The following is a 23,467-nucleotide window of genomic DNA, read 5'->3' on the forward strand; positions in this document are numbered from 1 at the left end:
AAGCTTGTCGACACAATGCCACGGCAAATGCGTGCCGTAATCAAAGCTAATGGCGATCCAATGAAATATTAGTGTGACCTTTTTTTGGACAGGCAGTGTGTGTGTGTGTGTGTGTGTGTGTGTGTGTGTGTGTGTGTGTGTATAAAATATATAGGTGGTATCAAAATGTTTTGAGACTAGCTCTGTTCTAGGTCCATCTCTTACTTCGAATGTCCTTCCTCAGACGCCTTAAAACCTGGCAATAGAACTCGCTATTAACTGTCTGACCCCTGGAGACGAATTCTCAGTGCACAATGCCACAAATGTCCAAGATGATGAGCATGCAGTTGGTTGCACTGTGGACCTGCCTCGCCTTTTTCATGAAGATGATGGGCTCTTCCACTGTAAAGGTTACTGTTTCGTCTCAAGGTCGTACCCATACACTCAGGTTTTGTCACCGGTAATGATCCTTGACATCAAGGACGGTTCATTCACAGCAATGCCAATGCTTGGCAGACTTCAATGTTATGTTCCTTCTGCTGCTGGGTCAGCAGCCTGGGAACGTAGTTGGCAGCAACACAGCTTATGTTCAAAAAGGATTGCCTGTACTGTTCCATTTGACACACCGACAATGTCAGCGTTGTTGTGGATTGTTCTCCGACGATCATCATGCACAATTTGCTGAATGTAGTGGCGAACAATGCATTTGGTATCTGGGCCTTCAGTGGGGACTTGCCTGACTTAATCCACTGCTTCTATCTTCCCATTAGGGGTCACTACAGATCCGTCTCAATACCCCCGTCCTCTACACCTGCCTCTTACAAACCAACTACCTGCATGTCCTGCCTCACCACATCCATAAACCTCCTCCTTGGTCTTCCTCTTTTCCTCCTTCCTGGTGGCTCCATCTTCAGCATTCTCCTACTGATATATATCCCATGTCCCTTCTTTGCACATGTCCAAACCATCTCAATCTCGCCTCTCTCACTTTGTCTTGAAAACATCCTATATGTGCTGTCCCTCTAATAACCTAATTTTTAAGCCCGTCCATCCTTGTCACTCCCAACGAAAACCTTAACATCTTCAGCTCTGCTACCTCCAGCTCCGCCTCCTGTCTTTGCTCAATGCCACTGTCTCTAAACCATATAACATCGCAGGTCTCACCACAGTCCTATAAACTTTCCCTTTCACTTTTGCAGATACCCTTCTATCACAAATCACTCCTACCACTCTTCTCCACCCACTCCACCCTGCCTGCACACTTTTCTTCACTTCTCTAACACACTCTCCATTACTTTGCACTGTTGACCCCAGGTACCTGAACTCCTCCACCTTTCAAAACCTTTTCGCCTTGCAACTGCACCACTCCACTTCCCTTCTCTCCAGCGTTTACCTCCAGCTCTCCAGGCTCTTCTCATCCTTCTCCCTACTCTCACCTCAAATCACAATATCATCCGCAAACATCATAGTCCGGGGAGACTCCTGTCTGACCTCGTCGGTCAACCTGTCCATCACCACTGCAAACAGGAAAGGGCTCAGAGCCGATCCTTGATGCAGTCTAACCGCCACCTTGAACCAGTCTGTCATTCCTACTGCACACTTCACTGGTGTCACACTGTTCTCATACATGTCCTGCACCACCCTCACATACTTTTCTGACACACCTGACTTCCTTATACAATACCACAACTTCTCTCTCGGCACCCTGTCCTATGCTTTCTCTAAATCCACAAACACAATGCAACTCCTTCTGACCTTCTCTATACTTCTCCATCAACATTCTCAAAGCAAATAATGCGTCTGTGGTGCTCTTCCTCTGCATGAAACCATATTGTTGCTCACAGATGGTCACCTCTTCTCTCATCCTGGCTTCCACTACTCTTTCCCATAACTTCATAGTGTGACTGATCAACTTTATTCCCCTGTAGTTACTGCAGGTCTGCACACTCCTTCTCCATTCCTCAGGCATCTTCTCACCTTTCAAAATCCTGTTGAACAACTTGGTTAAAAACTCCACTGCCATCTCTCCTAAACATCTCCATGCTTCTACCTGTGTCATCTGGTCCAAACGACTTTTCACTCTTCATCCTCTTAATCGCTGCTCTCACTTTTTCCTTACTAATCCTATCCAAGCCCTGCTTCACCATCTCTACACCATCCAACCTTCTCTCTTTCTCTTTCTCTTAAAATCAATATTTGTCTAATAACATGACAAAAACATAAAAGATTTAATAAAATACAACCCACTCAACAGAGATGCATACTCATAATTTGCACCGCTCCTTAGAGGCTGTAAGACAGTGGTACCAAGAGTAGGCACTGGTCTGGAAGTGAAGAACAAACCCTTTCCCAGGCTGAGACAAGCTAGCTAGCTTCGGTTTTGTCTGACCAATTCTCACGATGTCTAGCATTTTCTTGAAAAAGTATGTCTGAAACCAAATCATTTTCTCATCCTCCGTAGGCATAAAAAAAGTCTGTTTTGCCAGTCGAACTTGGCTGTAACAGTTTCCCTCTGACCAACCAATCAGAGGACGGAAAAATGTTGCTATTCTGTAAGGCGAATATGAAATCTGATTGGTTAGAGAAACAGAGCTAATTAATTAGGGGACTATGGTAAAAGGGCCATCAGTATTGACTTTAAAGGCCCTGGGCAGATTAGATTGACATGGCAGCACATAGAGGAAATCTGAAAATCTGAAATCCGTTTGGATAAAAAAATCTAACATACACGTACTGGAAAAAGTGCAGCCAAGAGAAACGCTACAAAATGAAGGGAACAAACTGTTGGGAATGAATTAACATTTTATGGAACAAATATTAGAATTTAGGTTGTAAATTTAGGTCAGTGCTTCTGATAATGTTTAGGCCAGCAGAGAAGGCTTTGCTGGCCCTCATGGCCCACCACTGTTAAAAACTAAAATACTGATCGTATAGTAAAATCCAGACAAATCAGACACTTTTGGCTGCATGGCTTCAACATTCTCACTTGCTGTCCATGATGAAATCGCTGACATGGTAATGCACTTGGTCAGAATATTAACAGTTGCACAGCTCTCGATGTACACAGGATGATGTCTTTCGGCATTCTGACTTACAAAGTTTGGTGCTCCCTGTGACTGCGCATGCAGCCTTGTGCTGAAATGACTAGTTTTTGATACCAGATTGTATATACACTATATGTTTGTGGAGACCTGGCTGTAAAATTCATATTCAAAAAATGAATAGTGCAATAAATAGACATTCTGTGCAACCCAGACGAGGATGGGTTCCCTCTTGAGTCTGGTTCCTCTCAAGGTTTCTTCCTTATGCCGAGTTTTTCCTTGCCACAGTCACCACCAGCTTGCTCATCAGGGACAAACATAGGCTTATAAAAAACATCTTATTCATTTTTATCACATTATATGTGTAAAGCTGCTTTAAAACAATGTTCATCGTTAAACGTGCTATACAAATAAAAAAATATCGAATTGAATTGTGTGATTTTTAAACATCCCATTCCACAATTAGTCCCCATTTGCTCTTATAATAACCTCCACTCTTCTGGGAAGATGTTTCACTAGATTTTGGAGTGTGCTTGTGGAAATATGTGCTAATTCAGTCACAAGGGTGATAGTAATGTCAGGTACTGATGTAGGTGAGGTGAGGAGGCCTGGGTTGCAGTCAGTGTTCACATTCATCATGCTCAACAGGCTTGAAGTAAGGGCTCTATAGCAGGCCACTCAAGATTGTTCACTCCAACCCATGTAAAGCATATTTTCATAGTGTTTGTTTTGTGCACTGAGGCATTGCCATGCTGGAACAGGTTTGGGTCTCCTAAAGTGAAGGGAAAATTGTATGCTCTTGCATGCCTTCAGTTTTATGATAGTTTGGAAAAGAAACACACATGGCTGGAAAAGTCAGTTGTTTCAACGCTTATGTCTATATAGTGTATATGAGAGAGTAAGAGATAAATAAAGAGATAAATAGATATACACACATGAGCGTGTGTGTGTGTGTGGGTGGAGAGAGAGAGAGAAAGATATAGAGATTTTGATGTGGATGCAGCTGTGGTCATATCCCCCCTTAGTCAGTACTGTAAAGCTAGACGGCGCTATGGAATGGGCGGAATCATAAATAGGTCTTTGCTGTATTTAAACTGCACTGCGTAGTGTAAAACAACACATATGCAATACGTGTTGGAGTGGCCTTGTTTCGGAAACAGGAAGCCATTTGGGATACAGCCATGGTCGCTCTTGACTCCGCCTCCTTGAGTAAAATCGCCGTTCCCCGGAGCACTGATGATCAGACCTCAGCGAGTCTGCACACGTCTGTGTCTCGGTCTCATACACGGTCACTCAACGGCTCTCGTTCTGTTTCTGCAGTTTTCTCCTTGCAAAACGGTAAGAATGTTTTTTTTATATATATATTTCCTCCTGTATAGGTTATTCGGACAACTTCTCCTAATGACACCATTGCTATTTGTCCACATAACGGCGCAACAGAGACTGAAGTACCGTTTCAGCCGCAGCTCCAGCTCCTCCGCTAGCTAGCTCACCGTTAGCTCAATAGCTGCTAGATAACTAGCTGTCAAGCTACCGAGCTAGCTATCATGAACGCGTTCACCTTCACGTTTAACGATATCCTGTTGAGACTGGGTATCTGAGATACCCTGGATACTAATAAAGCCTTGTAAGCATTTCCAAAGGCCGAATACCTGAATACACACTTTTTCTGTTAGCTGTCTTGCTAAAGCTGTGTCTACTGTCCACTGTCCACACACAGGCTCAATGCCAGAAGGTCACTCATCTCCATTACAGGTGCAGGACACGCGAGCAGGTCGTTGTTACTGGTTTTTGCACTTCGCAATACACACAACGAGGTGGTTAATACAGACGTGTTTCTTTTTAAATGACTAAACGGACAAATACTTCGCTCACATACATTATTGGTGTATTAGTTGTGTATCAGGTGTCCTAAATGTACTCTAACGTCCACGGGTGTGGGTGTAGATATTAGGGATGAGCACCAAGTCTCCATTTCAATATGTGGTATATTAGGATTATTGTGTGACGGCTGGCAGCTGTGTGTGTGTGTGTGTGTGTGTGTGTGTGTGTGTGTGTGTGTGTGTGTATACAGTTGAAAAAGAAAGGATTCATAAACCTTGTGGAAGAGTGTTGAAACGTGCTGCAGTACTGCGCTGTTCAGGGCCTCACTCTGATTGGTCAGAAGGGGTTGATTAAATTCTCTAGAACAGCAGCTGGGACAGGAGACAACCTCGGGCCGCGTCCTAATCAGCTTCCCTCGATCCCTCGCTCACTTTCGAACCACTTTCCAACCATCACACGACCGACTTACTACTCATCAGTCACTGTCAAAATTTGAAATATGAAATATTTATGATTTTAGATGATGTTTGCTTTATATGTATATTCCTGTCCTGGCACTTCGCTTCAAGGATAATAGGTCGGCTAGTGGAGTTTTATAAATACATTTATATAAATACATCCGTATAACGAGCACCAAGTAAACATAAATATTCATTTGAGAATTCCAATCAGCTGCTTAGATTTGCTTAGTTGGCCGAGAGTTCGTCTGACATTTTCCTTTTTTTTAAATTCTGAGAGGATTCGGAAAATGCGACCTAATTTTCATTCCATTTAGATGCTGTGTCTGAAATTGTTCACTTGTTCATTCATTCATTCTTTCACTCATCCTTTATTTACTCATTTATTCATCCCTATAGCAGATGTGCCCAAACCTTCGACTATGAAGGGCCTAAAGTCAAACTATATAAAATAACATTGAAAATAAATTATACTAAACATTCTATTAAAATGTAGGGTGTCGTAGTTCTTTTTATTTATGATTTTATAAGATCTAAAAACAAATGGCAAACATTAAATGCTGTTTAAAAAAAAATAAAAATATGCTGAAATTTATTTTCAAAAGTTGTAGTTCAGTCAAATGTATAATACAATAACAAACAATAGTACAGAAAGAAGGTTTGGGCATCTCTGGTCTATATAGTGTTTCCCAGTAGAGTTCACTGAATAGGAAAAAGGGAATGAAAATTAACATGCAATTTAGGACTGAGGTAAATATCCCACTTCAGAGAGGTGAGACTTTCATTTACAATTTTGGAATAAGAAGGAGAGAGATCTTTTTTATTTATTTACCATTATGTTTGATATAAACATATAAAAAAAATACCTGTTACATTTATTTCATGTTTAAAAACATAAAGTAAAAATCAACAAGAAAAAACAACTAAATGAACATATATTATGTATGTAGAGGGATCCAGAGCTGAATCCACAGTTAAACACCATCAAATCTACACAGTTTTGCTCGTTTGCTTTTTGCAAAACCTCTTCTTTCCTGTGGAGAGGGTTTTCTAGTGCGCTGTGACGTTTTGCACAATCGGAAATTGTCAGTTGGTGTGTGTACATCGAATGTGCACTCGAAATTAGAGTGCGTTGTAGATAAAAAAATAAATTGTTCACTCAGAATTTGGACACCACAACACAATGGCTGACACTCGATATGGAACACTGTATAGGAGATAAGGAGCGCTTTCAGGTACAGCACTGAAGTGTCAGTGTTCCCTGGATTTTTGCAGTGCATTGTGGGATTTATTTAGAGAGTGAGTGTTCTAGTACTGGACGGATTTTGAATTGAGACAGTCCGTAATATGGTTGACTCCCTGATCAGCGTCTTGTCTAAGATTGTCCTGATTGAGACATAGCCAGAAGTCACAGGTAAAATTTATTTTAAATCCTAGAGATGTATTTATCTATTTAAGTATTGATGTGTATATATTTTTTTATCTATTGACCTATTTTTAATATAGGTCAGGAGCATTTATTTATCAAATACAATTTAAATAGACTAGCATGACTAATCCAAGCTAGTGTAGCGCAAAATTTAGTGTAGGGGTGCACACGCATAACTAAACACAATAATGTTCATATTATATTATTATACAGGGCTGCAACAACTAAAGGATAAAATCGATAATGAAATTCGTTGTAAATGAATGGCGTTATCAATTAGTTGGGCTGCTCAAGTTACCGGTTAGTGTGAGGATAAGATCACACTTTTGCGAAATGCCGGAGAATACTGGGTCAACCAACAACAGGAAAAAGTGAAGTGTGCGTCCCAAGTCATCCAAGGCAATGGGAGCATTTTATAGTAAACGCAACAAAGAAAACTATAATCTGCAAGTTATGCAAAGTGGAGCTTGTGTTGGATGAAAGCACCAGTGATGCACGAGTACGTGGAAAGAAAACTCCGGTGTCACGGATGAAGGCGAAACATCAGCACGGTAAGTAAAAACTGGATATTCCTCGTCATGTGAAAATGATACAGTTTAATAAAGTGCTATAAGTTCACAAAACAAATGTATTATATGTTAAAGTTTGTTTTTTAACGTTTGTCAACTTGCCATGTGCAATTGTCAGTAAAAACAATACGAATGTTGATTTACACAAACTTTTAAATTTTTTATTTTTTTTAATTTTTTACAGAAACAACCCAGCATGAGTGAATTTGTTCAAAGGAGAAATCCCCCATGCCCTCTTCAACAAGAAGCCACTATAAACTCTCTGTCAAAATTAAAGATTAAACTCAATATGTGGCTTTTGCATTTTTTTTCAAATACACTTCTATACATAAATACCCTGAATTAGGGATTTCTATAGTTAGAATAAGCAAAACATAACATTTTTAAAAAGGGGTTAAAATATGTTTAATTGAGGGGAAAATGGTTATTTGCAGTTCTACTATTATACATATGATTTCTTAATTTTATTATATATAATGAAAATGTGACTTATTGTATCATAATATAAAATCAGTGCGAGCTTCATTTATCGATGCATAGAAAAAAACTGAAAAGTGTGGGGAAATTGGCACAAGCTGAAATTGTCGTCTTTAAAAACAAATACGCAAAAGTCAATCAAATGCAAATTAAATATAACGATGCATGTTTTTTAGTCTTTCTGTGCAGCCCAGTACAAAATGATCCCTGATTAGGGGGCCCTGTTTTAGAGAGACCAAAAGGACTTTGGTGAGGGAACGACTGTTTGTAGTGTAAACACTATTGGGTTTAACGGTTTAACAGGAACGAACTTGTCTCAAAGATGTTCCACAATATTAGTCATAGCTGTAAACCAATTTAAAATGTTCATCTTTTTTTATTTTCTTTTAAATACACAAACAAATCATCTGATGTAAGAAGATTGAGGCACATCAGGATACAGCGTCCGTACTAGCAGCAGCACACCATGTTCATCGTTTCGTATTTTCCCAGAACAGCATGCTGTGTCCTGTAATGTTACACACTTCATACCTTACCTTTGGCAGTTTGCATTGAGTACGATTATGTCTTGGTGTATACGATTAAGCAGGCTGTTAAAATGTGTTTGTATTTGTCACAGACCGCCTGCACGCCTTTCTGACATAAGCACACTTGTTTACTCCACACTAGCTAGTGAGATACATCAGATAAAATTAGGTCACTTAAAGGATTTGTGCTATGGGCAGTCAGTGCAGTAGAAATACATTGGTGTCCAAACGAGCTAAAACACCAGCGTAATAGCGTGTGCTTATTGTCATGGTTAACATCCTGCAGGAGCTGGAAGTATCTTCATATAAATTAGGTCTGGTGTATGGGATTAACTCGGCTAATAAAACACATAAGGACACACATGTGCATCGCTCAGCAGAATTCATCAAACAGCACCACAAACACTACGTTTATGGTGTCTGGCAAACGGCCTTAAACGGAGAGGCTTTGATGTCTCCCCCAATAAATAGATCCTGATACTGGTTCACTACGCGGCAGCTCTGAGACTGCGTCTGACTTCATTAAAATCTGATGTTAAACGCAGGATTCAAATATGCATCTGGGATTAGAGAGAAGCGTGAATTCAAGGCACGAGATATAATGTTCAATTCACTCTATTTTAATAATTGTATTTTTATCCGTTCTGTTTTAATGACATGAACGTCAAATCATTTTTTTGCTGAATCAAAGACGTGATGTTTCAGATTTTATTACGTGTTGAAGCATAAATTCTGTGCTTTCTTGCTGCAAGTGTGTAAATGGCCTGGACCGTCCGATCATACTAAACATCCATTTCCTCGATGTGCAACCAAATAAAGTTTATTAACCCAAGATATCAGCTTAGTAAACAAGCCAAATCAAACAGTCAGCCTCTGGGAATTAAGAAAATGTTTTTTATCTGTGCACATGCACCAACCCTGCTGGAGGAACTTATCCCCTTGCACATACTTATCCCCTTGCCTCTGATGTGGACACTGTTGCCAACCCAACACTAAATGAGAAAATATATAAAAGTTGAATGCGTTGATTGCTGTTTGGAATATGGATCCTGTAGGAATGAAAAAAAAGGAACAAATTGCTTTAGCCATGTCTTCTGTTATTGCTTATTGTGTTAAACATGTTTTGCTCTTATATTTATTTTTAGACCGTCAGGTAGCAGTAGTGTAATAGAACATGGGAAATGGAAGTCTTAATAGAAGACTGTTAATGTGTATGTGATATAAAGGCTACAGGGGTCAGGCCAGTTTCTCTTTGCTCGCTAACATTAAGCTGTTTTCCTTTGTAGGATGCACACACCACTTCAGTTTGACTTAATTCAATTGTGCCACAAAGTAGATTATGTAGACATTATCACAAAGCAGCTTTAGTGAAATCCGGATATAGCACCAATTATGAAGTGGCAAGAAAAAAAAAAAAACATGTCAAACATATCTTGAGAGAAACCAGACTCGGAAGAAAGCCTATTAGGTGACGCCAGACAGTGACTTCTTAAGCATGTATACATGGACACCAAGAAACCGGAATTTGTGAATTTTGGAATTACATGTGTTTTTTTTTGGTAGCAGTGATTAGCCACTGCATTTCACAGAATAAATATACCTCCAGCTCACGTGGTCAGCTCTACTGCATATTCTCTTTCTCACTAAGACTGGTTTTCAGCAACAGTGCTCATATTGATTATATTGATTAGGCTGGACCATGATCCACTATTTTATCACAGTTAGTTTTCCTGCTAGCAAAATGTAAACCGTCCTCTCTAAAATAAATGCAATTAAACCTGGATAACTGATCACTGTTATTATATTAAAAAAAAAAATCACCTTTATGAATGATTTTTATTGTTTCTATACATCAAATGTTGTTGGATTGGAAAGCGTGTACTTAAAAATATACTACAGTGTAAGCACAAATGTATTGTTTTCTGTCTTTCTTCGTTTGCCTGTTTTTTCATGGTATAGAATTCACCAGATCCATATGACTATGTGGATTTATTTGTGTATCAGCTTTCTTAGCCATTCTGCTGTGTTGCTAAACAAACTGAAGAAAAGTTCCTACTTTTATGTTATTGGTTTGTTCATGTCTGTGACGTAATAATCGAATCAAATAGTGTCTCGTTCATGAAACAATTTGAGGTGCCTCAGTATCATGGTACGTTCGATTTATGTTTCTTTACCATATTAAATCATCATAGAGCCACCACGCATTTAAAAAAATATATTTTTGATGAAACCTGGTGGATAAAAATCCACTTATGCGGGTATAAAACATTTGTTATTTTCTGTTTGTCCAGGGGTTAAGTGCTTTAGTCTGCAAAAGAGCTCAGGAAAGTAGAGCTACATTATAATGATTGGAAATGTTTCCCTGCACCATGTATTACTGTGGCTTTTCCCCAAACTATAGATTTATTCAATTGCTGATTTTACATCTTTGATCTGATATGTTTATTAAATATGCGTCATTATAGAGCATAGATTATCAGGGACTGTTGATTTACATCTTACCAGCATTCTCTCAACCACGTGAGATTGGTACATGATATGCATGTTTAAACATTAACATGCTTCAGTTGGTGTATACATTTGCATGACCATAAGATTAGTATGTGCTTTTAAACATCCCATTAAATATTTAGTCCTGTTTTGCCTATATTTTAGATTGTGCTTCTGGAGGTTTGTGCTCATTCAGCCACAAAGTTGGTCAAGGTCAGTTACTGTTGTAGGGTGAGAAGGCCTTCAATAGGGTTGATGTCAGAGCTCTATAGCAGGTCACTCATCCCTATTGAGCCCCATCTTCCACTTCAACCCATGTAAAATAAATCTTCATGGAGGTGGAACAGATTATAGTCTCCTAGTTCAAGTGATGGGAAAATCTAATGCTAGTACATTGAAAGACACCCTAGACAGTTGTGTGCTTCCAAGTTTGTGGTAACAGTTTGGGAAAGAACCACATATGGCTGGAAAAGTCACGTGTCCCAATACTTTTTACATTTTTTCATTTCATAGTGCACATGGAAACTGTGTGCGCCACAGAAATAATAAATACAACAACATCTATATGAATGATTGTATCTGAGTGAGTAGAAAGTGTTGATGTAACAGCAGCTCTGAATGTATTGCAGACTGCAAGGGTTTGATTAATGTTTTTGTATTGATATGGTCATGTTTTTTCACAGAGAGGCCATTTATTAAAGGAGACTCCAGTGTCAATACTTTGTAACAGTGAGACATAAGGAAATAAAGCTGCAGAATAAAGGGCTTTGTGTTTTCTTCAAGAGAGAGGAAGAAGAGAATAGCTGTTTATAGCTAATAGTTTCAACATTAGTTGTCAATTATTGGCAGATATTCCGCAACAATATATGTCACTCTGCATTGATGAAAAGTATGAGGATTCATTTAGGATTGCATTTCATTTTTTTTAAAGAAAAAAAATAAAAATAAAAAAAGAATTAACTTTACTGTATATGGTTCTTTAAGAGCATACTTAATTTGAGATAAAGATGTTCCTAATATATTTTTTAATAAGTAGATTAAGTGTTTATTGTTTTAGTATCTGTTAAACATGCAGTGAAGAGTGAAGACTCATCCACTTCCTGTTTATATTTCATACTTAATTAGACTAAGCAGTGGATGATCATTCACAATTGTACACTTTCTTATTTTTTCTACAGTGCCTTAACAATAATAATAATAATAAACTTTATTTTGTATAGTGCCTTTAAAAGAAGTTTCTCAAAGTGCTTGACATAAAAGATGGAATTAAAAGATACACATAATATTGCAGACACTAAAACTAACCATACAAAAAATAAAAACCCAATAGATAACAAACAAAGAAGTCACATAAAAGCTACCCTAAAAAAGTACGTTTTAAGATGGGATTTAAAAACACCCAGGGATTCTGCATTCCTGATCTCTGAGGGCAGGGAATTCCACAGTTTGGGAGCCAAAGAAGAAAAAGCCTGGTCACCCACAGTTTTTAGCCGTGTTTTTTGGGCAATTAAAGAGTCTTAAACTCTGTCCAGGCCACGCTTATATTTATTGCTTAATGTTTCCTGACAAATTAGACTTACTGACTCCTCCTATAATTCAGAGCCCATGCCACTTCATTAGTTTAGGCCACTACAGATTTAAAATTTCTATGAAAGCTTTTTAAATTTCTGCTTTCACATCTTGCTCCTCTGCCAGTAAATAAAGCTGAAACCTCTCACGTTAAATGGGACTTAAACCCGTAGTGGGCAATGAGTTTCAAACAACGGCTCATCTGATTGATCATTAGTTTCTCCAACCTGAGTTTATGGAGTGAAAACTCACTTTGATGCTTGTTGTTGCTCTTTTCATATCACCTAATCTCCTCTTCCTATTACTATACCAACAGCCTTCCAGGGCACATGCAGCTCTGTGTTTTCTCACACCCCATACTTCCTGCCTGCTTTGCTCCTTAAAGCCCTCCATTACTGAACTTGGCAGCTTCTGTTTCCATTATATGGACAGGAATCAAAGCAGGAGTTAGTTGTGAACATTACACACCCACCCGAATGGCGCTCGTCTGTCTGCTTGGAGCATGTCATTTTCCAGTATTTCAGACTGCTGTGCACTCCAGGGGACAACGGAGAGGCGTCGGCTAGTAACCAGAAAGCGGGAAGTAGACGATTCGTCATGGCATAATCAATGTCTTTTATGATATCTTGCTTTGTTATGGCACCTCTGTACATGGTCTAGCTGATGTTATTCTTGCTGATGTCAAACATGAATTTAAGACACTCATGGCACTGATGCTATGGTACAACTGAATACAAAGAGACAATTCAGATTTAAACAGGGAGACGAATAGGACACGCACTCTACTTTCTTCCTACCCTTCTAAAATCCTACCTAAAGGCTTTGCTGGAATGGTTCACAGGGCAGTTGGGATTGTTTTTACTTTCATGCAAGTGTGAGCAAAAAATGAAGCTTATGAGAAAACTATGAGGCATGCGATACATTTACAGCATTCATTCATCCATTTGATCATACCTTTTTTCTAACTGCCTGGTCAGTATGCCAGAGGTTTTACTAGTTTTAGTTTTTGAAAATACAGGGTGTCCCTGCATCTCTATACATATCTATGGCCTTCACCTATGGTTGTATTTAAATATAATTGCAATTTATGCATTTTTTCTGGTAACTCTGGTTCACATACAAAAAAAATCTAATTATTGTAATAATAATAATATGAATACAAATATAGATATAACACTTAACATATACAAATAGTGCTATTGGTTTACAACACTAGTAAGAATTCAGGTACAATAATAGCAGGGCACAGGGTACACATAAAAACAGTCTAGGTTTCTATGTAATTTCATAATTTACAATTTTACCAAGAGTCAACACAATCAGGCAGTTTCCCCAATCATATCCTTTTTTTTTTTTAAATCTAAACACTTAACAGTTTTTACTCACAAATTGGTCCAAACTGCTTTTCTGCACTTCTTACTTAGCATAAATGTTAATTCAATTTATGGCTGTTAAATTCAACTCACTAATACTTCACTGGCTTTGAATAAGGGACTTAATTTTTTTTTACCTGTCTTGCTAGTTTTTGTATTGATGTTGTTCTTGCTTTACTACAGTCCATTACATCTCTGAATTTACCTGTTTAGGATGGAACATGCAGTTTGTAGTGGCCTTTGGTGTTAAAGGTCCATGATGATCAGATTAGGCCAGGTTTGTGGTAGTCAGTTTGCTATAATTCTTGTGGTTATGTAAGAGAATGTAAGAGAAGGCTCAAATGGCTTGTTTAAGTTACCTGAGGAACATCTGGCAATAGACAAACGTGCTCCTAAATGTGATGTCGCAGGAACAGCGGTGTCACTTCCTGCACTTGAGTATTCGTTTGAACTGGTCTACACGAATCATTAGAATTATAAGGGATTTACTAGCTGTTTTCAGAACATTTTTTCCTTTGCTCTTGTAAAGGAGCAGCCAGTGTGAAATGCTCCTACATGTGGGCTTTCATGAACACTCCCTGCACTTTCAGTGGCTTTATAACTTCACACTGAGAGTCAATTCAGCTTGTTCACAGCTGGGTGAGTTACACTTTGAAAACGATCTGATATATATAATTTATTTATTTTTGCTTTATTTTTTTGTTGTTGCTTTTTTTTCTGCGTTGTTTTCCAAAATGCCGTCATTTTAATCAGAAATAAAATAGCCTTCCCTATTATGTGAATAACTGCATCTCAACACATTGTAACTGGGCAAATCTCCAGAGAGATAGTGTTTAATTAACAGTAGAAAATCATCTCGCTGATATGTAAGTGGCATCCTGTGAGCATTGTGATTTTTAATTCAGTATAAATCTTAAATGGAAATGAATTTTCTTCAGTATTTACACAAAACTCAGTAGTAGCAGTTCTGCTCGAATCTCAAGAAAAAACAGTAAAAGCTTATCCAGAAAAGTAACTTGTTTCATTTTAAGCCCCATGAACAGCACATTCCAAATTGAAAGTTGTGCATGATTCTGGCAGGGACTGAAGTGGCATCTGCACTTGAAATGGAAATGTAGTGGTGTTGTAGAAGAGCGGTTTGTCCTTGAGTCATTGTCTGTGCGTGAAGGAGGAAGGGATAAATTCTTTAGCAGTGAGAACGACCTTGACGTAGATACGAGTTTGACCTTCCATCAGGCACACAGTTGTTTTACCTCCACGCCTCACTGGTCGCCTGTCTCTGCGTGAAGACCGTGGATGTGATGTAGGTCACGTGCTAGTAAAGTGATCCTCAGCATGGTCGGATCTGTTGAATAATACATGGACCTGCAAAAATTGAGTTGAATTTCCTCTTGAGCCGCGTTTCCTCCCCACTGCGCCGCATCATCCCGAATGTCGTTAGACTGAGACCACCATAATCGGATCACTATTGAATTGTGTGCTGTAAAAGAATGACACTCACTTCTTTTGCTAGATCAGCACAATAACACTGCAGGTAGTGTTGATGCTTTACAGGTTGCAGGGTTCGATCTTGAGCTTGGGTTACTGTCAGTACAGAGTTTCACAAGCTCTTTATATGTTCACATGTAGGTACTTTTTCTCGTTTACTCCCACCTCCTAAAATAAATAAATAAATAAATAAATAAATAATATAAATAATATAAATTAAATAAAATAAAAAACTATTTAAAAATATTTTTGGTTTATTAGGAACACTATACTTTATATACATATTTTTTACTTTCATTGAAGCATGTGTTCAGTGGACACTCCATAAGATTTAATCTAAAATGAAACACAATGTTTTGCACAAATTGTGGAGTCGTTGCTTGCTTGAGTGCTCATTTTTGTTAAAGCAAAATGTTTTTTAAAAGGCAACGGTAGAGGCACACAGTTGTATAGAATGTCTTTTGCATGTGGTCACATTTCATTTTTCACCTTTACTTGAACTTGAAGACCCAAACCCCTGTGCACAAAGCCAGCTCTAATAAAATGTACATGGGTTGGGGTGGAGGAAATACCTTTACGCCTCCTCACCCTACAGCAGTACCTGACTTTACTAATGCCCTTGTGGCTGAATGAGCACGAATCTCCACAATTCAAGCACAATTGAAAATCTAGTGAAACATCTTCCCAGAAGAGTGGAGGTTATTATTACAGCAAATTCCCCAAGTATTTAATTATTTTTTGCCTCCATTTATGTGTTTTAGTCATGTGATTGAAAATACTTCCGTGAAATAAATGCTTCATTCTTACAGAGGTAGAAGCTGGTTAAAGAGTAATATTCAGAGAACTTCATGCCTGAATGGAGTTGGGATTCAGAAACTTGCAGGTGTTTACAAATGTTTTTGTATAGTCGGTTAAGTCAGTGTGCTTTTAGATACATTATTGAATGTAACTCAGATACTTTGGGATGCATTTGTTATCTTTTTTGCAAAGACATTAGCACAGATTTTCCCCCCCACACTTCTGGTTGAGTAAGTAACTAATTAGTTTGGGAGTCATGCGGTTTGGGCAGTGTCTCTCAGTCCCAGGCATTATAAACAAATTCTAAAAGCACCGTTTTTTTTTGGTTTGGTTTGTTTTGGCCACACTTGCGTTTCTAGTCCGTTTCCCAGTTGTTTGTCATCCACAATAAAGTTTGTTTTGACAACATAAACATAATAAATACTTTCCTGTGCCCCCCGCTCTTGCGTGTATACTGTACAACACCGTCAGATATGCAATTAAAATACCTAACTGCACTGCAACAGATCCTGCCATCTTTCAGTTCAGGAAATCACATGAAAGTGTGTGGTGTTATGGACTGCACCTTATACTTCTTTCACTTCTGCGGTTTGTGCATCATTATAGTTTCAGATTTAAACAGATTTTATGGGGTGAAAACAGTTCGGTCTTCATAGTTCTCGAACAATATTCTTCATACTTTGCTTCATACTATTCTTCATAATAATAATAATAATTATTGCAATATCAACTGTGTCCGTTGAATTAGTCAGGTTTCATTAAACTGTTTGTAATTATTGCAAAATCTTTACCATTTCTAAGCTTTTTTTTTTTACTAGAAAGGTTTACATATAAAAATACTTTTTTTTTGTAAAGATTGTTTATTATAGTTTTACTGTAAACTTTACATTTGTTATTATAGTTGCAGTGGATTTCTGTGTTCTATATAGAATTGCATTTTATATATATATATATATATATATATATATATATATATATATATATATATATATATATGTATATATATATATATATATATATATATATATATATATATATATATATATATATATGTATGTGTGTGTGTGTGTGTGTGTGTGTGTGTGTGTGTGTGTGTGTGTGTGTGTGTGTGTGTGTGTGATAAGTGTTATCTGAGCAATGTCAGCTGATGCTGAAGATTTCAGGATCAGAACCGTAAGCGATATGAAGCATCTCTAGTTTGAGTCAGTATTATGGCTGAGAGGATTCGAAAAGCTCCTTAGAGAATATTAAGGGTTTTTTTTTTTTTTTTTTTTTTTAAGACAGGCATTTTTATCACAGGCTATTTTTGCAATCTAAAAGGAAAAGGTGAAATTCAAGCTTTCTGTTGCTTATAACAGTAAAATACTATTCACATCTGTGCAGCCTAATGCTTTGTTGATATAAATTAAATTGTCATCTTTATTTTGCAACTTTCAGGTCTGACTGTAAATAAACAGTCCCTGTTGATGTTTATCTTCAACCGACTCTGCAGGCAAAGCAGTGGTGTGTGGAGTAAATACACTGAAATGATCTTAAACAGAAGGCACACCTGCCTTTTTGCCAGTTGTGTTGTACTAATGTTGATGACTTTATTATGCTAATAGTAATAATTGCAGTGGTCTAGGGGGGATTTCAGAATAGCTGTTCTTTTTTTTCCATCTTAGTGAAATAAAAAACAAGGTAAAAACATTTAGAAAAATGTTTCTGGCAGACAGATAAGGGAGTGTATGCTACAATAATGATTCTCCAGTCTGCTACTGTAGACTGTCTGGTTCCTCTCAAGGTTTCTTCCTCATAACATCTAAGGGAGTTTTTCCCTTGCTACAGTCGCCATGGCTGCTTATCAGGGATAAATACACACTGTTCACCTTAACTGCTGATTTGTGTAAAGCTGCTTTGAGACAATGTCTGTTGTGAAAAGCTCTATAGAAAATTGACTTGACGACTACTGTAGGGTAATGAGGCTTCATTAGCTCTTCATGAGAGAGCCTGATCATCTCCTGTTGGAATGAGATTGTTATGAATTTGTCATATTTCCAAAAATGTTTTTTTCACTTCTTGAATATCAGATTTGTCTCTAATGTAATCAGTGGAAGTGCTCTGACTGCATATCTCTGACCTTGGGACATGTTGGAGCTGTGGTGATGATAGTTATGTTTGGTCCTGAGGTTTGAAATATTGTACAGTGAAGAGTGTGTGCTCAGAGGAGTAATTATGGTTCTCTCTGACGCCACCGGCGGTGTACAGCCTGGTTTCTATGGTGATGAGGAGAAAAAAGGATGGGCTCGAGCTCACCAGTAATCAAACAGGCTGCGCTGATGAATGTGGACTCCAGGAGAGGAGAGAGTCTGCTCTCGTGTGTTTGGCCAAATAATGAAATGAAGGGATGGAAGGATAAACCAGGATGCGGTAGTTGGTTTGGTGGATCATTTTCGAGTAATTGCTTGTCTTTTAATAAAGCAATATTGAGGGGGTCAGAAAAAGATATGAATGGATTGCTGGTTTTAAATGGACAGACATTAGCTCTTAATCATTTCAGCAAATATGACAATGGACTTGTTGCTTTTGCCTTCTTAGGTCCTCTGTAAGTCATGTTGTAGAGACTTACAAGTATTACATAGTAATATGTAACATGAATGAAGACATGCTGGAAGTTCAACCCAATACTTTGCTTTACAACTTTTGCTTTGTAACATGGTGTATTATTATGCTGAAATTGGTAAAAGGAAGATGGTACATTATGAACATGAGAACACACATATGGTAAGAAGCAAAAATCTGTAGCATTCAAGTGATGACTCTACACTATAGTCACTATAGACTCAATACAGTACCTCCACCTGCAGTGTTGAGACAACGCAGGCCAGGTACATAGATTTGTTTTTTAGATCAAAAATTCTGATCTTACAGCTATATAGCTCAGCAGAAATCAAAATCAGACTAAGCTATGTTTAGTTTTGGTGAGTTTGTGCCCACTGCAGCTTTTCCTTTTCTTCACTTACAGAAGTGGAACCTTACTTGGTCTTCTGCTTTTTTGTAGCCTCACATCAAGGTTTGATGTACATTCGTAGAGGCTTTTTTGTTGTGAACCCGAGTTGTTGTAGGCTTTCTGTCAGTTTTACCCAAACGGACAAATTTTCCATGTTTCTATATATATTGCATTGAACCATTCTGAATAAATCCTAAAGACTGTTGTGTGTGAAAATCCCATGAGATCATCTGGAGACCAGCCTGTCTGGAACCCACAAAAATGACATGTTCAAGTCACCGAGGTTACATTTTTTCCCCTGAATTTATGGTGCACTTGAGTTTATGTCCTTTAACAAAGCTTCCCTTGAAGCTGCATGAATGGTCTTCCTTAGGACTAAAGTATGATGTCTGAAAGGGTCCTATGGCTCTGAAAACACCTCACACATAATTACATTTTCTTGACCATGATGCAGAGATTTTGAATAATATTTTATTTATTTATTTATTTATTTTTTATTTATTTTACCTTTAAGGTACAACCAAAATAATGGTGGGATATCTTTTTTATTTTATTTTTTTAAACCTTTTACCACATTTTCAGCTTTCTAGTCGGCATTAATTACTCATAAGGCAAAGCTTCCATTTCCTTTTTAGTTCATTAGCGTTCAGCCTGATTATCCTTGTAATCCTAATTTATGCGCCGGTCATTAGCAGGCTGTTTACGTTTTGTTGACGTAATCACGTGTTTTGCGTCGCAGCACAAATCTGCCGAGCTCATGAATATACATTATAGTTAATGGTTCATTGGTTTTCCATTAAGCTTGGAATTGTTTTTTAATCCACTGTTTGTGTTCTGAGCTGTAGTTTACTGTAGTAACGATACTTGGTATGTCCCATTGTTTCGTTTAGCTTCGTCTTGGCACTTTTAACTTTCAGTAATTCTGTATAACGTGTAGACATACTTGTAGATTTTCACTCACGGGACCAACAGCATTATTTTAAAGAAAAATGTATATATATTTTTCTGTCTGTGACTGAGTTTTGTATTTCTCTGGCTGACTCATTCTGTTTTTCTCATTTATAAGGAAAAGCAAGGTTGATGAATGCGCTAGAAGTGTTAAACTTTCACCCATCTGCTTTTGTAATAATGCAAATGCAAATGGGTCTCTCATGAAAGAGCTGACCCAGACAAGCACAAGCCACATTATAATGAGCAGTGGTGTTTAGCACCATTTAGATTCAGACCATGCACTCGAAACTCCTTAATGCTCTGGGTAAATGTGTGGTAGTCTGGGAAAACCTGTTGGATGCCTCCGCGGGTGAATTGTGGAAAGCAGCTAAATATGCCTAGATCATGCTGGGGAAAGAGAAATTGAGAAACTATAAATTCGGGTGGTAAAACCAGGGTGTAGATGCTTTACGAACTCTGTGTGATTATACGGTCATTTCCCTATGTCAGGTTTTTCCATGATGCACCTGCACAGTGAAGTGCATACACACTCTGTGAAGGTGACTGCAGACAATCTTTTAAGTTTGCAAGACAGCGTCTGCCGGAAACATTCCGGTCTTAGAATGGCATTCTCTCGTACACCACTCTTTTTTTTCCCCCCTCTCTCTCTCATGTTTAAAGAAAAACAAAAGGCAGAAAAGCTCTCCAGCCTCAAGACTTCAGAAACGGCTTAAAACCGTGTCAAATCGACACGTTCCAATAATGTGAAATAAATGTTTCCTTACAGTAAACTTCACTCAATCACATTACAGCCCCCCCCATCTGTTTATTTTTCTATAATAAAAAATACTAGTCGTGTTATCTATGTTTATGTGGGGGATGGTAGCTCAGTGGTTAAGGCATTAGAATCTGGATCAGAAGGTTGTGAGTTCAAATCCCAGCACAACCATGCGATTTCCGCTGGACCCTTGAGAAAGGCTTTTGATTAGCTCAGTTGTATAACTGTAATTGTTGTATGCAGATAAATGTAAGTACCTCTTTAAAATGCCATATATCTAAACGTTCCCCTGTTTATCCCTGAGAGAATGGTCAGAGCGTGTTGCTCTTCTCAAAGAAAAAACACTGACCTCCATTTTCAATCCTATTTGATCAACGGTAACTAAGCTACCGTATTTTTCGGACTATAAGCCGCTACTTTTTTCCTACGCTTTGAACCCCACGGCTTAACAACGAAGTGGCTAATTTATGGATTTTTTCCTGGGTTTTTCCCGGTTTCACAAACTTCAAGACAAAAAACTGAGCGACAGACATTGTCGTTGCATATTGGTCCTTTTATAATACTATTATTAAACTGAAATAAACAGCATTCTTTGGAAGATACATAGCAGACTGCATGATCTACTGTGTTGGGATTTCAGTATGTAAAAAGTAGCTTTTTCTTATGAATCAGTTCTGTATTTTATGAACCCTTTTTATAATTTTTTTTTTTATCCATCCACCCCCAAATGTTCCTCAGTGATTTCTGTACTCCAAATCGCTCGAAAGACTGCAGTTATTCTCTCACTGGCGAGCGTCGCTAATTATACATGGAGGAGACGAATTGGAAACAATGAGGATTGGAGGATAAAAGGAGCAGAAGAGAACGGATTGAGGAAACTTGTTGCCGTTTTATCTTGTTGTCAAAGGGTGAATAGACAGCGTTGAAACCTAATATTATCACCTCTTTTTGCTTTTTACCCACACACCTATACTATACTTATATACGTCCCCCCCCATAGAGAAGCATAATCAGGAATATGAGCATGTCGACTTTGGGTTTCAGATAGATTTCATGCTTGACATGTGGGGAGAGAGTAGAGAGAGGGTGATGATGTCATCCACAGGCTAATATCAGACTGCACAATGACAGGCAGCTCAGAGTGCCTTCACTGCATTCAGAAGGTCAGCATGTTCAATTAAAACTGCTCATCTGAACATCATTACCATAAACAATAAGGTGAAGTTATGAGTGAAGTTAATATCAGCAGTTGTCTCTAGGGCTGCTTTCTATCGTTTATTTTAGAGTATTCGAATGATGAATCCATTAAATAATCGGATCAAAAGTACTTTTTCTTTATTAAAGAGCAATACTAAATAAGAGAGAGAAAATCAGACGGGTCTCTTAAAATGAACAAGTAATTCGTTTTTTTCTTTTTGTAAAAATTAAAAAAAAAACTAAACCCATTTAGTGCATTTAATTGTCATTACATAACAATACAAATACAGTAGGTTATGGGAAACTATTCCTTTAATGAAACTCATAATTATTCTCTCTCATATTTATTTATTAAATCTCGCACAGTATCACGGTGTGGTTTTCTTGTCTCCAGAAAAGCTGCTTGAAATTTTCCACGCACCAAATCCCTGTATTTGTTGGCAGCTTTAAAAATGTGCTCCACTACCTGCTTTACATGGACACTGCGGAGAGACTTTTTGACCGCACTGTATATAAATAAAAAATATAAAAACAAATACAAGTTACTTTAAGAAAACACTGTACAGTGCAGTTACCATTTTTATGTTGATGCCAAACATTGGAAATTTTTTGCAGTTTTTCTTTCTGTTTACCTCCCCAGAGCACTCCAGAGTTTAGCGGGTGGCGCGACAGTAATAATGGTCCGTGGGGAAACACAGTGCTCCATGTTTGTTTTTGTTTTTTTTAAGATGTTTATTTTCGATAAACCTTCACAATTGTTTTGCTAAGACACTTATGTTTTTAGTTGTGCCATTTGACAAACACTCTCTCTCTCTCTCTCTCTCTCTCTCTCTCTCTCTCTCTCTCTCTCTCTCTCTCTCTCTCTCAAATCTATTTCAATCTCTGTCTTTCTCAGTTTCATTGACAGTTGTTCATTGTAAGGATGGATGAGTTACAGGATGTGCAGCTGACTGAGATCAAGCCCCTCCTGACAGACAAAGTGAGTTGTCAAACCCACCCCCACACACACACACACACACAAACACACACCAAGTCATATTGGTTATTTAAATGATGTGCCCCATTTTGTGCTTTTGGATGCTTTTGGAGATCACATTGTGCACAAAGGCACTGTCATGCTGGACCCTTTTGTTCAAGTGAAGAAAATATATTTATATTAGTATTTTGTGTGAAGCTTTTTGGCTACACACAGCCTTGAGTATTGTGAAGGTGCTATATAAATGTGTTTACATTTCATCATCATCATCTTATTCCTCTTAGTATTATTATTGTAATGATTATTATTAATGCATGCAACAAATCCAACCTGGTGACAACTGTTGGAAAAGGCCTACATGCTCAGGCGCTCCTGTCCTTTTTGCTGTATATCATAACTATCCCATGCCACCACTGTTTCCTCTCAGTGCTTCTGAGAATCACGTCGGCATTTTTCTGGCTCGGTAGTTAGTCCACGTACTTTATTACAAAGCATGTAGATCAGCTAAGCAGCTCCACTTCAATTCGGCAAAAAGTTAGAACGTCATCCTCTCTGTTGATTCAGCTTTTCATAAA

At 38.0% G+C, this 23,467-nt stretch overlaps 1 protein-coding gene across 3 annotated transcripts in view; it reads left to right on the plus strand.

Moving 5' to 3' along the window:
- Nucleotides 1-4,218: 4,218 nt before the first annotated feature.
- The window catches only part of ndrg3b (ndrg family member 3b), a 57,959-nt gene continuing 38,710 nt past the window's right edge, over nucleotides 4,219-23,467 (plus strand). For all 3 annotated transcript variants that reach the window (XM_046869175.1, XM_046869176.1, XM_046869177.1), the window contains exons 1-2: nucleotides 4,219-4,358; nucleotides 22,812-22,895. In XM_046869175.1, coding sequence (XP_046725131.1) covers nucleotides 22,839-22,895 — 57 coding nt within the window. In that variant the 5' untranslated portion in view covers nucleotides 4,219-4,358; nucleotides 22,812-22,838. The remainder of the gene's footprint in view (nucleotides 4,359-22,811; nucleotides 22,896-23,467) is intronic.

This window comes from Silurus meridionalis, chromosome 16, assembly GCF_014805685.1.
Source record: "Silurus meridionalis isolate SWU-2019-XX chromosome 16, ASM1480568v1, whole genome shotgun sequence".
Taxonomy (NCBI): Eukaryota; Metazoa; Chordata; class Actinopteri; order Siluriformes; family Siluridae; genus Silurus; species Silurus meridionalis.